Source organism: Nicotiana tomentosiformis, chromosome 2 (genome assembly GCF_000390325.3).
Source record: "Nicotiana tomentosiformis chromosome 2, ASM39032v3, whole genome shotgun sequence".
NCBI lineage: Eukaryota > Viridiplantae > Streptophyta > Magnoliopsida > Solanales > Solanaceae > Nicotiana > Nicotiana tomentosiformis.
The window spans coordinates 165,944,391-165,960,588 of NC_090813.1; the positions used below are offsets into that span (position 1 = coordinate 165,944,391).

At 39.6% G+C, this 16,198-nt stretch overlaps 1 protein-coding gene across 1 annotated transcript; it reads right to left on the reverse strand.

Moving 5' to 3' along the window:
- Nucleotides 1-14,426: 14,426 nt before the first annotated feature.
- LOC138906011 (uncharacterized) lies at nucleotides 14,427-15,146 on the reverse strand. The gene is made up of 2 exons (XM_070194529.1): nucleotides 15,027-15,146; nucleotides 14,427-14,921 (listed from the first exon to the last, which is right to left on the reverse strand). Exons 1-2 carry the CDS (start codon nucleotides 15,144-15,146, stop codon nucleotides 14,427-14,429), a joined length of 615 nt encoding a protein of 204 aa, XP_070050630.1.
- Nucleotides 15,147-16,198: the final 1,052 nt, after the last annotated feature.

The following is a 16,198-nucleotide window of genomic DNA, read 5'->3' on the forward strand; positions in this document are numbered from 1 at the left end:
CTGAACTGGTGCACTAGATGAAGATGGAGCAGGTCCTGATTTTGGTTTCCTAAAGAATTGACGATTACCACCTCCTTGAGATCCCCCATGGCTTAAATTTCCTGCAGGCTTAGCTCCCTTGCTCAATTCCCTGTCCACTCTCTATAGCCACTCTTCTTCCTTCAGCATGTCTTTATTCCCTTGAACAAAGGTAACCATCTTAGTAATGGTTATGTCATTATTCTGAGCAACTATATTAGCATCAGCAAACAAGTCATCTGAAAGCCCCAAAACAAACCGCCTAACTCTGGCCCTCATATCACATACCATTTCCAAAGCATACTTGGCTAGAGAGATGAACATGAGGTAGTACTTATTCACACTCATCTTATTTTGTTTGAGTCTCTCAAATTCTAAAGCCTTAGCTTCCAAGACCTCAATGGGTAGAAAATGCAAGAAACGCATCTGCAAACTCCTTCCAAGTCGCAGGAGCCACATCCTCCCCTCGGGACTTTTCCCATGTTTCATTCCAAGTGCTAGCAACATCCTTCAGCTATTACTCAGGAAACTCTGCTTCCTCAATGTATGTAGCATACATCACTCAAAATATCTTCTGAACATCATCCATGAAGTTTTGCAGATCCTCATCCTTTTTGAACCCTGTGAAAAATGGAGGTTTCATGTTGAGGAATTCCCTGGACATGGAACTACCAGTCTCATCAACAACACTTGTTCCCTTCCTTTTAGCCCGAGTAGCAACAATTTGGGTGAGCAATTGGATAGCTCCCCTGATATCCATGTCTGAAGCATTGGGCACTGAGCCCGATGCAACTCCCTGGGCCGGAGTGACCTCCTCCTGAGCAGCATTAGTCGTAGCCCCCTAGCTAGTAACTAAGGCTCTTGTGGTGTACCTTCTTTTTGAGGCATTTTCTGAAATACATAATTCGCACGAGTTAGAATGATTCCTCAAAGCATAGCTCTAATTGCACGATCTAGAGTATGAAAGAAATGAAACAATCCTAAATGTCTTGGTGGTCAACTGTTTACACGTGTGGCGTGCACACACATATAAAAGTGACCCCACTAGACATGGCTCCATAGACTCCCTATGACTCTTGAACCTAGACTAGGATACCAACCTTTATCACGCCTCGAACCATGGACTGGGTGTAACACGACACTCGGTGCCTGACTTCATGTGACAGAGCAAACCAACTGAATGGCTAGATCGACATGTGGTATAGTTGTAAGCTAGATATAAATCTACAACATGATGATCTACTAAAGAGTCTAACTGAAATATCATAAATACGGAAAGTACTGAAAAGTTTGTTAGAGTAAATGAGTAGCCGACAAGGCTAAGACATAAAAGCCTACTAACATCTGATTGACTGGACTATAGTTTACAAAGCCTCTAAGTATACTGAAATGCTAACTGTTTACCAAAACAAGGTCCCCAGCATACCTTACTAACTAAAATAATATAAAGGCTGAAGATTGAAACAAGGGATAATGCCCCGAAAGACTAGGGCTCACCAATAGCTGATATGAGATGTCCTAGCAAGCAGAATCGTCAACTTGTAAATCGTTACCTGCATCGCGAGATATAGGCCCCGGGTAAAAAGGGACGACAGTACATTTGAATTACACCGGTTTGTAAAACAATTGAAAGAAAGAATTTTATATACTGAAACTAAAACTGAACGGATAACTGATAATTGATAACTGAACTACACATAGGAAGTAAGGATATGAATACTCCCTCTTCTGAATGATGAACCACCTGTTTATCTGAATAAATAAATTACAGCCTCAGGCCCAATATATATGTGCACAAGCTATGACCTCGGGCCCAAGTATACATATACATAACTATGGCCTCAGGTCCAAAGATGCATAAAGCATAAACTGTGGCCTCAGGCCCAAATACAGGTGTTCAACATTCAGGAATTTAGAATCAAAAACTAAGAATCATGCTACAATACATGATACTGAAATACTGAACCATCGTGAGTTACATTATATTGGAATGCTGAATAGAACTAGACTGAGATATGTATTCATAATAAATTGATGTGTCATAACTGAAGCTCATAGGATATTGAACGGTTTTGAAACTATGCCATCTAGAGAATAGAAGTTCTACGACTATTCATGGAGCTAAGGCATAACTACTTTCTGAGGAAACTCGTAATAGTCATAATGAATGGGATGAAGAGAGAATCATAAAAATTCCCAAATGTAAAGAGCGTTAGCCTCACATATCTTATCTCTGTCCCTTTTTAAGAGTATCACGATGTTGGTCGTCTCTTTCAAGATAATCTATGGCAATATATAGCAAGAGGAATCAATATTAGCGCCAAGGCTCATGTTTTGGTAACTTAAGAATTTTATCAAATAGGTTTTGGGCGTAAAGCCTCATAGACCTCACTAATGGTTTTCTTTTCACCCAATTCTCATTCTACTACTTCTAGGTGGTTCTACAATCCCAAATAGATGTAACTAACACCATTTCTCATCACCCAAATGATTATATCAATCTTAAGTCAACAACCCAAACCCTAGCATAATTCATATGGTTCTCTTTATCAAACCCATTTACTATTCTCCCAAGAATTCATCAATTCACAGCCATAAATGATTAGGGAGTAGAAACATTACCTTTTTGAAGTTCAATCCTCTTGAATTCGAGTTCTAGAGTTTCTTTTCTCAATAATGGTGTCTTGATCGAATATCTAATAAATGGAAGGATTTACCCATGTTAATAAGGTGTTGGCGAATTAAAATTAACTTATAATCATCGTTAGAACTTACCTTGGATGATGGAGGGACCTTGGGGAAGTTAGGCTCTTGAGAGCTTCCTTTGGTAGAGTAGGTTTTCGTGTTTCGGGTGTGTGGGATGAGATAGGGAATTTAAATAAGTGAACACGTCCCAAAATTGAGGAGGATATAAAAGCAGCTCAGATAAACATCATCGGCACGGGGCATCGTCAAGTGCGCCAAAATAACTGTGCAAGGCACCAAACCTATAGTGCCTTGCACTATTAGGGGCGCTAAGGTTAATGCCCTGGATAGTGCCTTGCACTATCAGGGGCGCTGAGGTTAATGCCCTGGATAGAGCCTTGCACTATCTATGGCCGTGAGGTTTCATTTCCTTGCACTATCTAAGGCTGTGGATTTTCATGGCCTTGCACTGTCTAAGGCTATAAGACAGACCTCCCCAAAACTCAGTCGATTCAATCGAATTTTGTGCACCTTACTCTTTGTCCTGATTCCAAAACAACTGCTTCCACCCATACTCATCCCGATAGGACTTCATATGTTAAAAGATCACATTAATAGTCATTTAATACACCCACAACTAATTCAGATTTACGGATTGTTATATTGGGTAGTCTAGCATATCTACCACCAGCAGAGAGGCCATTAGCATTAGAGGTTCAGGCTTTAGCCAACCAGTTTGTTAGATTGGATGTTTCGGATCCGAGTCAAGTTTTGGCTTGTGTGGTTTACTGGTCTTCTCTATATGACCGAATCAGAGAGCGTCAGTATGACGACCCCCATTTTCTTGTCCTCAAGGATACAATTCAGCACGGCGAAGCCAAGGAGGTTACTATTAGGGATGACGGTGTGTTACGAATGCAGGGCCGGTTATGTGTGCCCAATATGGATGGTTTGCATGAGTTGCTTATTCAGGAGCCCACAGTTCACGGTACCCCATTCATCCGGGTGCCGCTAAGATGTATCGGGATTTGAGGCAGCACTATTGGTGGAGGAGGATGAAGAAGGACATAGTGGAGTATGTATCTTGGTGCCTAAATTGTTAGCAAGTGAAGTTTGAGCATCAACGACCGGGTGGTTTCCTTCAGCGGCTAGATATTCCTGAGTGGAAATTGGAGCGCATCACCATGGACTTCGTTGTTGGGAATCAGAGGAAGTTTGATACAGTATGGGTAATTATGGACAGGTTGACCAAGTTGGTACATTTCATTCCGGTAGTGACTACCTATTCTTCAGAGCAACTGACTCAGGTTTATATCTGCGTGATTGTCCGACTTCATGGAGTACTGGCATATATCATCTCTGACCGGGGTACGCAGTTCACATCGCATTTCTGGAAGGTTATGCAGCGTGATCTAGGAACATGGGTTGAGTTGAGTATAGCATTTCATCCTAAGACAGACAGACAGTATGAGCACACTATTCAGACATTGGAGGATATGCTTCGTGCCTGTGTTATGAATTTCGGAGGCGCTTGGGATTAGTTCTTGCCACTTGCGGAGTTTGCCTACAACAACAGCTACCGACCGAGTATCCAATTTTCTCCGCATGAGGCTCTATATGGGAGACGGTGTCGTTCTCTAGTTGGGTGATTTGAGCGGGAGAGGCTAAGTTATTAGTCACATATCTGGTTTGAGATTCTTTGGAGAAGGCCAAGATGATCCAGAATCGTCTTCGCACAGCCCAATTGAGGCATAAGAGTTATGCGGATCAGAGGGTTCGCGATGCTTCATTCATGATTAGAGAGCGAGTGTTGCTCCAGGTTTCACCCATGAAGGGTGTGATGAGGTTTGGGAAGAAGGGCAAGTTGAGCCCTATGTATATCGGGCCTTTTGAGATCCTTGAGAGGATTGGAGAGGTGGCCTACAAGCTTGCCTTGCCACCTAGTTTATCTGCAGTTCATCCGGTGATCCATGTTTCTATGCTTCGAAAGTATTATGGTGATCCGTCTCATGTTCTAGACTTTAGCGCAGTCCAGTTGGACGAGAATTTGATTTACATTGAGGAGGATGTGGCTATCTTGGACCGACAGGTCCGGAAGTTGAGATCAAAGGATATTGCTTCAGTAAAGTTTCAATGGAGGGGTTATCCGGTCGAGGAGGCGACCTGGGAGACCGAGCACGACATGCAGAGTCGTTATCCTCATCTATTCACCACTTCAGGTATGTCCTTACGCACATTCGAGGATGAATGTTTATTTTAAGAGGGGGAGAATGTAACGACCCAATCGGTCATTTTGTGTAATTGCACCCCATTACCCCTTTTATTGCTTCACACATGTGTGTTTATGTGTTTATGACTTGCGGGGTTGATTAGTTTAATTCCGGGAAGCATTCAGGTTGATTTGGACCCTTGATTCTTTACTTAGAAGTTTAAATTTGAAAATGTTGACCACCTTTAACTTTTGTGAAAAGACCCCGGAACTATGTTTTTATTACTCCAATAGCTTTGTATCGTGATTTCGAACTTGGGCGTATGTCTGAAATTGATTTTGGAAGTCCGTAGGTTGATTTGTGTTGATTTGCCAAAATTTGGCAATTTTAAGTTGAAAGGTTTTACCATAGGTTGGCTTATAGCTATCGAGCCCGGAATTTGATTTTGGGACTTAGAATAGGTCCTTTATAGCATTTAGAACTTGTCTGCAAAATTTAGTGTCGTTTGGAGTCGATTTGATAGGAATCGGGCGCTTAGTTGTAATTTTAGAAGTTCTTGAAAATTTCTTTGAATTTCAAGCATTTTTGAGTTCAATTCGTAGTTTTGGATGTTATTTTTGTATTTTGATCGTGTGAGCGAGTTAGTATGATATTTTTAGAATTGTGTGGATTTTGTGTTTGGAGCCCCGAGGGCTCGTGTGAGTTTTGGATGCTTAGCAGAGTGTTGTTAGAATTAATGTTTGTTGGTTTTCTGCACAGGCCTCTGATCTCGCAATTGCGAGATTTTGATTCGCATTTGCAAAGGTAGGCCAAGCCTGCTGGGTTCGCATTTGAGAACCCAGTGTTCGCATTTGCGAAGTGTACCTGGAAAAGAGCTGGTTCGCATTTGTGATCAACCTGGTCGCATTTACGAAGGTCCCGGGTTCGCAATTGCGAACTTTTCATCGTAATTGCATTGATAGCAGAGATGAAAGACTCTTCGCTTTTGCGAGGGATTCTTCGTATTTGCGGGGATCGCAATTGTGAACCCCTGGTCGCATTTGCGACATCTGCGACTGGAAAAATAGCTGAGGGACGGGAGTTTTGTGTCCATTCTTTCATTTTTGAACCCTAGACTCGGTAGGAGACAATTTGGAGAGGGGATTTTCACATACAAACATTGGTTAAGGGATTTTTGTCGCGCCCCGACCCCGGGGAGCGCGACCAGCGCTCAACCGAGATACCCCGTTCAAGAAAGCCTACTTGATGCCTTCTACCCAACCTTACCCATTAACAATATAAGAACCAATAACAAGAGATAAGCTTGAGAAGAGTAAAATGTTCCACATTCTTTTTTCCATTTCTCAAAGGATATTCATTTACAATTTCCAAAATATCACAAGTTCATAATTACGAGGAAAAAAATATTTGCCAAATACCAACACTTCTAGTTCATTACCCAACATCGAACACCACCCACAACATGTCTACGGAGCCTCTAAGTACAACAGAAGAGTAATATGGAAGTGCCGACGACAAGGCCCTGGCTATACCTCAAAACCCAAAGTACAACATCAAGTGACGTCAGGACCGAAATAGAGTAGGGCTCACTGAAACCTGCTGAATAAAGAGTGACTGCTAACGAGGATCAAAGTTGCCCGCTGACGAACCACCTGCATCCACTGAAGATGCAGCACCTCCGGCAAAAGGGATGTTAGTACATATGGAATAGTACTAGTATGTGAAGCTAAATATCCTATTTTGGAATAGAATTCAAAATGCCAAGTGTGAAGCAACAAGTAAAAATCAATGATATCCAAATGCCAAGTTAAAACATAATAATTTTCAAAATACGAAAATAATATTATTGTTGGTTGGGAGATCATTAGCACTGATATACCATCGTATTTTTAGCACAGAGTCCGATCACGCTCGATCGGCTAGGCCATCTCTCCACGAATAATGTGGATTGGCATGGTGATACTAAATAAAAGGTTTTTACCAAGAGTAGGAACCACCATGCACGCGACATGGCGTCCGATCTCCACCCGATCGGTTAGGCCGCCTTGCCACATATGTCGTGTGGGTCAACTTCATCACTTCCAATTCACAGCTATCATCAATATCATCCCTATTAAGGGGAATAATCTCATCACATAAATATTTCAATCTCATCAAAAATAAGGGGAATAATCACAATCCACTCCTACACCGGCACATATAGTTTCGGGTATGGGCCGTTTCGACCGACCCTTTATCGGTTCGCTAATGATACTCCCAAAAATATTTTTGTTTTGAACAGAAGGGAAACAAAAGTACAAATACATTCACCTCATAACCTTTCACACCATATATAGCTTCATTAGTACTTTCAACAACTCATAACATCATTATTTTTTTGGCTCTCTTGGCCATACATATGATTCTTCATTCATGGCACGTTGGCCGTATTTCATATTCCGCACTTTTATTTATTTACTTTCAAGGATCATTATCATAAGCATTAACATATACAATATTCTGAAAATCACAACATTAGCTTCATTATTAAAGAAGGCTTTAAACACAATAGATTCCTTTCCAAGGAATGGAGCAAAATGACTAGCAATTGAAGCACGAGTGAAAAACATGAATGAGTGATATACCACTTATTCTTGAAATACTTTTTCCCAAAAGGGAAATACACAATTTCATTTCAACTCATGAGTATGTAAGAACTCAAAACACATTGAAAATATTTATAAAAGAGAGCATGGTGATTTTCTATTGAAACACGAATTCAAATTAAATGCACTAGTTACAACAACCATGTCCGCGTTTTACATCTCACTCTCACTTCTTTCCCTTCCAAATATCATCATAGGTTATCAACAATTAAGGGCATTTGAAATCAAGACCTCAAATATGTATATGAGCAATATGAGTCTTGAGTACGTTGAGTTTTTCTTTCCAAGTTAAGTTTAATAAACTTTCATTCGAAACATGAATCGAAGTCATAACATCTTAGTACATAAACTATACTTGAACACATTCACGAAGGAGATCATGATAAGGTAGGAGCAATTGCAACACGTATTGAGTATGTACACCATTCAACACAACGCTTACTTGGGTTATTCGAATTTATTAGGAACCACTCGGAACATGGGACTTAGAAACCTGGGCCAACCATACTTGAACCTACATGAATATCATGGAATTCAGTTCTAAGAGAGAAGTTTAGACAACATACCTTGCTTGAGCTTTCCTTAAGTTGCTACAGCATCCCAACACTTCTAGCAATATCAATCTATAGGAAGATAGCGAAAAATCGGATAATAATTAGAAGGATTCTTTAATTACACAAAAACAAATTAGAAGGATTCTCATGATATAACTCTCTTGGGAATTTTGTCAAACACCTATTATGCAAAATCGACTACAAAGCTCTACAATGGTAATCCTTTCCTCACTCAACCAATTTCAATAAGAAACTACTCAAAATAGTTCAACAATCCCACATACTACCACCTAATGTCACATGCATGGCATATATCCAACTCTATAACCTAATTAAACCCATAACAATCGCATGAAGGTTTTAGGACTTGGTCTTACCCGGGTAAATGATGGTCTAGTGAACGATTCCCTTGAATCTTCAAGATTGGGGCAGGGATTGATGATCAATGCACTTGGGGATCCTTCCTCTCTCTCTCTCTCTAAAGAACTCCCCTGTCTCTAAGATATGTGTTTAACTCGGGCAAAATAACCCCAAAGTCATTTTATAAGAAATGGGGTCGGGTTATAAAAATAGAAAAGGGCCCTCCGAACTCAACTTTGCGGTCTCAGAGTGGACCGCAGAACAGGTGTGCGGTCCGCATAAGGGACCACAAAATTGACTTCAAAAAATTGGGCTGGCCTAGAAAAGTCTACGGATAGGTCTGCGGTCCGCAGACCAATTATACGGCCAAAGAATGGATCGCAGAATCACCCAACAAAATTCTTCATACAAAATCTGTGACGTAAGTTCAGATCACAAAACGATTATCCAGTCGCATAATGGACCGCACAATGATCTTCAAAATTCAACAATTTTTCTGCTCAATTTTGCGATGGGTATGCGGCCCGCAGAATAGGGTTGCAGTCGCAAATTTGACCGCATAAATGCCTTCTTCTGCCGAAAATTCCACAAACTCTTCAATGTATTCTACAACCCAAAAAGTTCGTACCGCGGAGATAACATTAGTCTACCTCGGCACCACAAAACCTTATATCCCTTGGGGAAAATTTACGGGGCCTTACAATTCTAATCTATTTCTAATCATATTCCATCAACTTATCATAGATTTTAGCATCAAAATCATGTGAATTAAAGTAGAAATTGGTGAAGCTTTGTCAAGTTTTTAAAAATAAGAAATTGAGTTTTGCGAGTCGATTTGGACTCGGATTTAGAAACTAATCACATATATGAACTCGTGGGGTCATAGGTAGACAAAATCTTCCATTGGACCTTTATTTTGATCGGGCGGGTACCAGGTTGACTTTTGTTAACTTTTTGAGCAAAGTGTAAAGATCTTAACTTTTTATACTGCAATTGAATTTCCTACCATTGTTTGATGTTATTGAGTCAATTTTGGTTAGATTTGAGTCGTGTGGAGGTGTATTGTAAGGGAAAAGCTATTTTCGAGTTTTGGATTGGCCTAATTGAGGTAAGTGTCTTGCCTACCTTTGTATGGTGGAACTACCTCTTAGGATTGGTATTATTTGATTTAATTGTGCTAAGTGAAATTCGTGTGCGCAAGGTGACAAGTAGGTATACGGGTTGTATGTAGTATTTAACCGGTTTAGGTTACTTAGACTATTTCCATGCTTTAATTAAAATGCCATATTATGTTCTAAATTCTCATAGTCATATTATCCTTAATTGTGGTAGAATATCCGTAAATGCCTTAGTTGACTTGTCTAGCATTTGTTCTACATCCTACTTGTTAAATTGCTCCCATGCTTAGTTAAACGTGTTGTATCCTTTATTGTTGTATGATATCCCTTCACTATTAATTATCATTGATGAAGTTATAGTTCATGTTATCCTTTTACTTATTGTTTTCCATTATTTGAAACTTATTGTTGAATATTATCTCTTTTATTGTGAAGTTAGTATTATCTAATATTGTGGATATACATTATTTCTCTCATTGTTGAGTTATTTGGTGTTGAAGTTGTGGAAGTCGTTAATACGTTGAGGCGGTGTTGGTTATTGTTGAAACATTTATCTTATTGAGCATTTTTCATCCATTGTTGTTATTGATATTCTCGTATACGTTGTGTTGGATCCATGGGCTACTGTTGTGGAAATATTGATATTATAGTTGTTGGCAAGTTGTGATATATGGGAACTTGTGGTGCGAATTGTTATTGTGATATGATATTGACGCGCATGTGGCGGTATAAGGTGGAACTTATGTGCGTGTTGCTTGTAAGGGAACTACGTGAAGCCACGCGGCATCATAAGGTGAGCTAAAGTGCGTGTAGCTATTTCGGAAAAACTATTTTCAAAACCTCTTTTCAAATATAAGGCTCACACGGCGATATAAGGAAATATTGTGATTTAAATAGAGAAAAGTGAATATGAGGCGGTACCTCGGTTGTGATTCTTAACTTTACGAGGCGGTACCTCAGTTTTGATTTTATTATACACGAGGCGGTACCTCGTTGTGATTATTGATTTACATTTCATGTAGCAAGGTGTTTTTGATGGAAATTATATCTTGTTGTGTCATTTCTTATTTATTCAAGCAGTTGTTGCCCGTACATGATCATTGTAGCACTTTAGTTGCTTCCTTTATGTTATTTTTGTTGTCGATTTCCGGTACTAGTTCTTGCTATTATTTTTCCGTATTAGTTGTTTCTTCACTTTCCAATTCATATCTGTATTAAAATTTTGTACTATCTATTTTATATCCTAGTAGGTGTCTTGCCCTGGCCTCATCACCACTCTACTAAGGTTAGGTTTTATACTTACTGAGTACCATTGTGGTGTACTCATACTACGCTTCTGCACATCTTTTGTGCAGATCCAAGTACGTTTGCTCGTGCCGGTCGTTAGAGGATTGTTATTGTTGTTGCTCGGGAGACTTCAAGGCATACCTTCCCCACGTCCGCAGGCCTCAGAGTCACCTTCCTTATTTTACTTCCTGTTGCATTATCATTCAGGCAGTGATGTAGTAGTACTCTAGTTGTAATCTGTAGAGCTCATGACTCAGTTTCACCGGCGTGTATTGTGAGATACTATTTTCGGAGGATTTTTATCTATTATTCAGTTACTTTTAGTAATTTGTTAATTTATATCTGTTCAGTTCTTGTTATTGTTATGCTTACCTAGTCGTAGAGATTAGGTTCCATCGCGACATTCTACGGAGGGAAATTGGGGTCGTGACAATTTCAGATTGGGGCTTTTGAATTTAATGATGAAAATAGGAAAATCGGCTAGATTCGCGGATGTAGGGGGCAAAGGGGATGATTTGAAGACTGGATTTGTGACCTTGCAAGAATTGGTGCAATGTCTGTGATTAATTAGGGTTGATGGAGTTTGTGAGACGGAAGAGAGAAAAGGGAAACTAGGGCGGCTTTTTTGGGAAAGAATGAGCTAGGGTTGGGGGTGTCTACAGGTTAATAATGAAAGACGGAATCTGGGTCGTTGGATCATCTGATCAACAGCCCTGATAATTCAGATCTTAAAGTTTTAACGAAAAGGTTATTAAGAAAAAATGGGGTCTATTGGATCTATGTGATCCAACGGGTTAGATAATATCTGGCGTGGGGTTTAAACTAAAGGGGAAATAGGAATAAATGTGGACTGTCGATGATTTGGATCGACGATCAAGATCAAATGTGTTTGTTTTGTGAGTGGGTGGGACGGGTGACGTGGCGCGATTTCATTGGACAAGAAGAGGCGATGGGGATTGCCAAGGTGGAGAAAAGGGAATTGGACCCGGGTCAGATTTGGCTTTGGACTTGGTAATTTGGGCCCAAATTAATTTAAATGGTATCCATTTTGTGTTTAATTAAGAGATTGCAATTGTAGCCTTTTCTCCTTTTAACCATTTTAAAATTAATTTAAATAAACTTAATTATTTTTAATAAAATATAGTAATAATTATAATTATCACATATACTACTAATTATTGTAATTAATTATTTGTAAAATACCTTGTCTTTTACATTACGATACTGATTTAGAATTATTAACATAGTAATCTAATTAATTAAAAATTAAGAAATAATCCATTAAATTAATTATAAAGCCTATGTGATGTATGTAAAAGTTATTTAATAATATTAAAATAGTAAGTATGATATATTTAAAATTATAATTATAATACTAAATTATTAATTTCAAAACTATTAATACTTTATTTAATTTTGTAAAATAGTTATTATTGATTGAAAATATTTTCAAAACATTCATTGTAAATTATTAAGTAAAAATAATTTAATTTTATAAGGGAGGGTCAAAATAGACCGTCAACAGCTGCCCCTCTTTGACCGGAGATGATAAAAGAATTTTCGAGCAAAGAAATTGAACCAAGGTCAATTTTGTCTCGACTTTTAGGCTTACAATGCAGGGATGTCATTTTGGATTAAGGAAGATTATGAGTTGTAGAATTAGGACTACATTCTTGGAGGATTTTTGAGGAGTTGGGGCCGAATTCTAGCTTTGAATTGCTTACATACCTCGGGCTTAACGAGTATCAGGCCTCATGTAGTTTTAGAGCAAATATTTTGAGGAGGCGATGCTCGCAGCAATTGCCGCAGTATTGTATTATGACGATACTGCTAGACGGAAGGCTTGGTACCCATGATAGCTTTGCGTTGCGGCTTGATTTGAAAGATTTGAAGAGTTAGAGTTCCACTGATCGTATTTGAGTTTGAGCTCGGATACTTGGCCCGCTTATGAGTTTGTTGTCTCTCATAGCATTGTAGCTTGGTTTTCTGCTTAGAAAGGGTTCCACGTTGCGATATTTGTTCCTGCAAAAATGAAATACACACATACCCATATATTGCAATGCATAATATGTTAAGATGTGATGTAAATGATGCAAGAATAATGATGCCTAGCTGTCGGTGAGCCATTATTTGGGATTGGGATGATGGGATACTTGAATTTGACTTGACTATTAGCCGGGCTGTGTACCGTTCTGCAGCTGTCGGAGCATTATGTCTCCTCGTGTTGGCGAAGCTAGCGGCTCAATTTTGTACAAGGCGCTCCAATTGATTGAGCTGATTCACTATATACAAGGCTTCAATTGGCGAAGCCAGTGGCTCGATTTTGTATAGTGTGCTCAAATTTATTGAGCAGGCGGTTTGATACATACAATATGCTATAGTTGGTGGGGTAGCGGATCGCTATATTTAACCTGCTCATTTTAGTTGAGCAGACAGTTTGCTATATACGATATGCTTCGTCTGCATCAGCGGCCTGGTTCCGAGATACCTACAAGAATCTGAGAGTTAGTTTTTAGTTATTTAGGGAACAATTTGAATAAGGAAAGAGGGGTGATAATAATGAGAGAGTGGCGGATCCGTCACTGCCCAGTGTGTTCCAACTTTTCTTCATATTATGTTGGCCCTGCATTCAAAGAAAAATTCTTAGCAGGGGGTCTTGGTTTGTGTCGACCGTAGTCCTAGATTTGCCCTGGTCTTGATGAGGTTATCCCATGAAGTTCGATAGGTGGAATGGATTAAGATATCATAAAACAAATCTTTTGTTTTATGACATAGGTCGTCATTTCGGATTATGACATGTTTCTGAAGTTCCTTAAATGCGAACATTATTTTTTGAAATACTCTGTCCCGTTGATGTCGATCTTCCAAGATGCTTCTGACAACATGGATTCCTACCGCTGTGATTGCATCCTAATCTAAACTGATGCATTTCAATAGTTTACCTAGGGTTATGACCAAACCCTTTCAGGTTGCCTACATATCGAAACAGAATTAGGTCTGAACATAGTTCGTGGGTGATGATAAAGAAAATATAATGAAGATGAAGATGAAGATAATCGAGCCTAAGTCAAGCATCCTACGTATCCAAATGGAATTAGTTCAAAACATAGTTCGATTACAACAGATGCAAAATGATGAGATAGAAAAATGAAGTGGCCAAGTATGACTCAGACTACCTACGTATCCAAATGGAATCAGGCCAGAATGTAGTTCAATTACAAAGATGACTGAATACGATGCAAATTGCCTACGTATTCCTTCCAAAGGTAATCAAGTCATGGCGTAGTTCCGAGTATATACAATTCTGAATCTCTCACAAATTTACCTCATGAGATCATTGTTGAGATTAGATGCATTGTCGGTGATAATTGACTCAGGTATCCAAAACCGGTAGACTATGTTGTTACGGACGAAATCTACCACTAGTTTCTTTGTGATGGCCTTGTATGTAGAAGATTCGACCTATTTGGTGAAGTAATAAATTGCTACTAATATGAAATGGTGCCCATTTGATGCAGCGGGCTCTATATGTCCAATCACGTCCATGCCCTAAGCGGCAAACGGCCAAAGCGAACCCATTACATTCAACTCATCAGGCGGAACCCAGATGAAATCCCCGTGGATCTGGCATCGGTGACACTTATGCACATAGTGGATACTATCATTTTTCATGGTCATCCAAAAGTATCTGGCTCTTAAAATCTTCTTGGCTAAGGTGAAGACATTCATGTGGGGTCTGCATGTTCCTGCATGTATTTCTTCTAGCAATATGGTTGCTTCAGCAGGATCTACGCATCTTAACAGACCCAAGTCTGGGGTCCTCCTACATAGGACTTCCCCGTTGAGGAAAACGTTATTTGCCAGCCTTCTGAGCGCTCGCTTCTGACCATCAGTAGCATTCTCTGGATACTCTCTTGCTTCAAGGAATCTTTTGATGTCGTAGTACCATGGCTTACCATCTGGCTCTTCGTCTACATGAAAATAGTACGCATGTTGATCCTTGATCTCTATCTCGATAGGGTATATGTAATTCTTATCTGGATGCTAAATCATGGATGATAAGGTTGCAAGAGCATCGGCGAACTCGTTCTGGATCCTGGTAATGTGGCTGAACTCAATATTTGTGAACTTCTTGCATAACTCCTTTACAGAGTGTAGGTATGGGAGGATCTTGACGTTCTTGGTAGTCCATTCTCCTTGAACTTGATGTATCAATAGATCAGAGTCCCCTATGACCAAATGCTCCTTGATGTTCATGTCAACCGCCATCCTAATCTCGAGGATGCATGCTTTGTACTCGGCCATATTATTGGTGCAAGGGAACCTTATCTTTGCTGATGCTGGTTAATGCCATCCTGATTTTGAAATTAGGACCACCCCTATTCATACTCCTTTGAAATTTGTTGCTCCATCGAAGAACATTCTCCACCCTAGGTATTATTCTGCAATATCTTCTCCGACGAACAACACTTCATCGGCTGGGACGTATGTAGTGAGCGGTTCATAATCCTTGTCCACTGGATTCTCTGCAAGGTGATCAACTAAGGCTTGTCCTTTGATGGACTTTTGTTTTATGTACACAATGTAAATTCGCTGAGGAAAATCTGCCATGTAGCCAGCTTTCCTGTAGGTATCTGCTTCTGGAAGATATACTTGAGCGGGTCAAGCCAGGATATCAGATGCGTGGTGTGTTTTGACATGTAATGCCTCAATTGCTAGGCGATCCAAGTTAAGGCACATCAAGTGCGTTCTATCAGAGTGTATTTTGCCTCACATGGTGTGAACTTCTTGCTTAAGTAATAGATAGCCTGCTCCTTTCTTCCGATTTCATCATGTTGTCCCAACACGCATCCAAATGCATTATCCAAGACCGACAGGAATATATAACAATGGCTTCCCAGGATCTGGAGGAACCAATACTGGTGGATTTGACAAGTACTCCTTAATTCTTTTGAAGTCTTTCTAACACTATTTTGTCCATTTTGTAGCAGCATCCTTCTTCAGCAGCTTGAAGATAGGTGCACAAATTACTATGGACTAGGCAATAAAATGGCTGATGTAATTCAGCCTACCGAGGAAACTAGTCATATCCTTCTTGCTCTTGGGCAGTGGAAACTCTTGAATGACTTTGATCTTTGAAGGATCCAGTTCTATCCATTTCCTTCTTACGAGGAAACCTATCAATTTTCCAGTAGGGATTTCGAATGCGCATTTTGTAGGGTTCAACTTCAAACTATACCTCCGCAAGCGTTCAAAAAACTTCTTCAGGTCATCCAAATGTTCTGAACTCTTTCGAGATTTTATGATGATGTCATCCACAT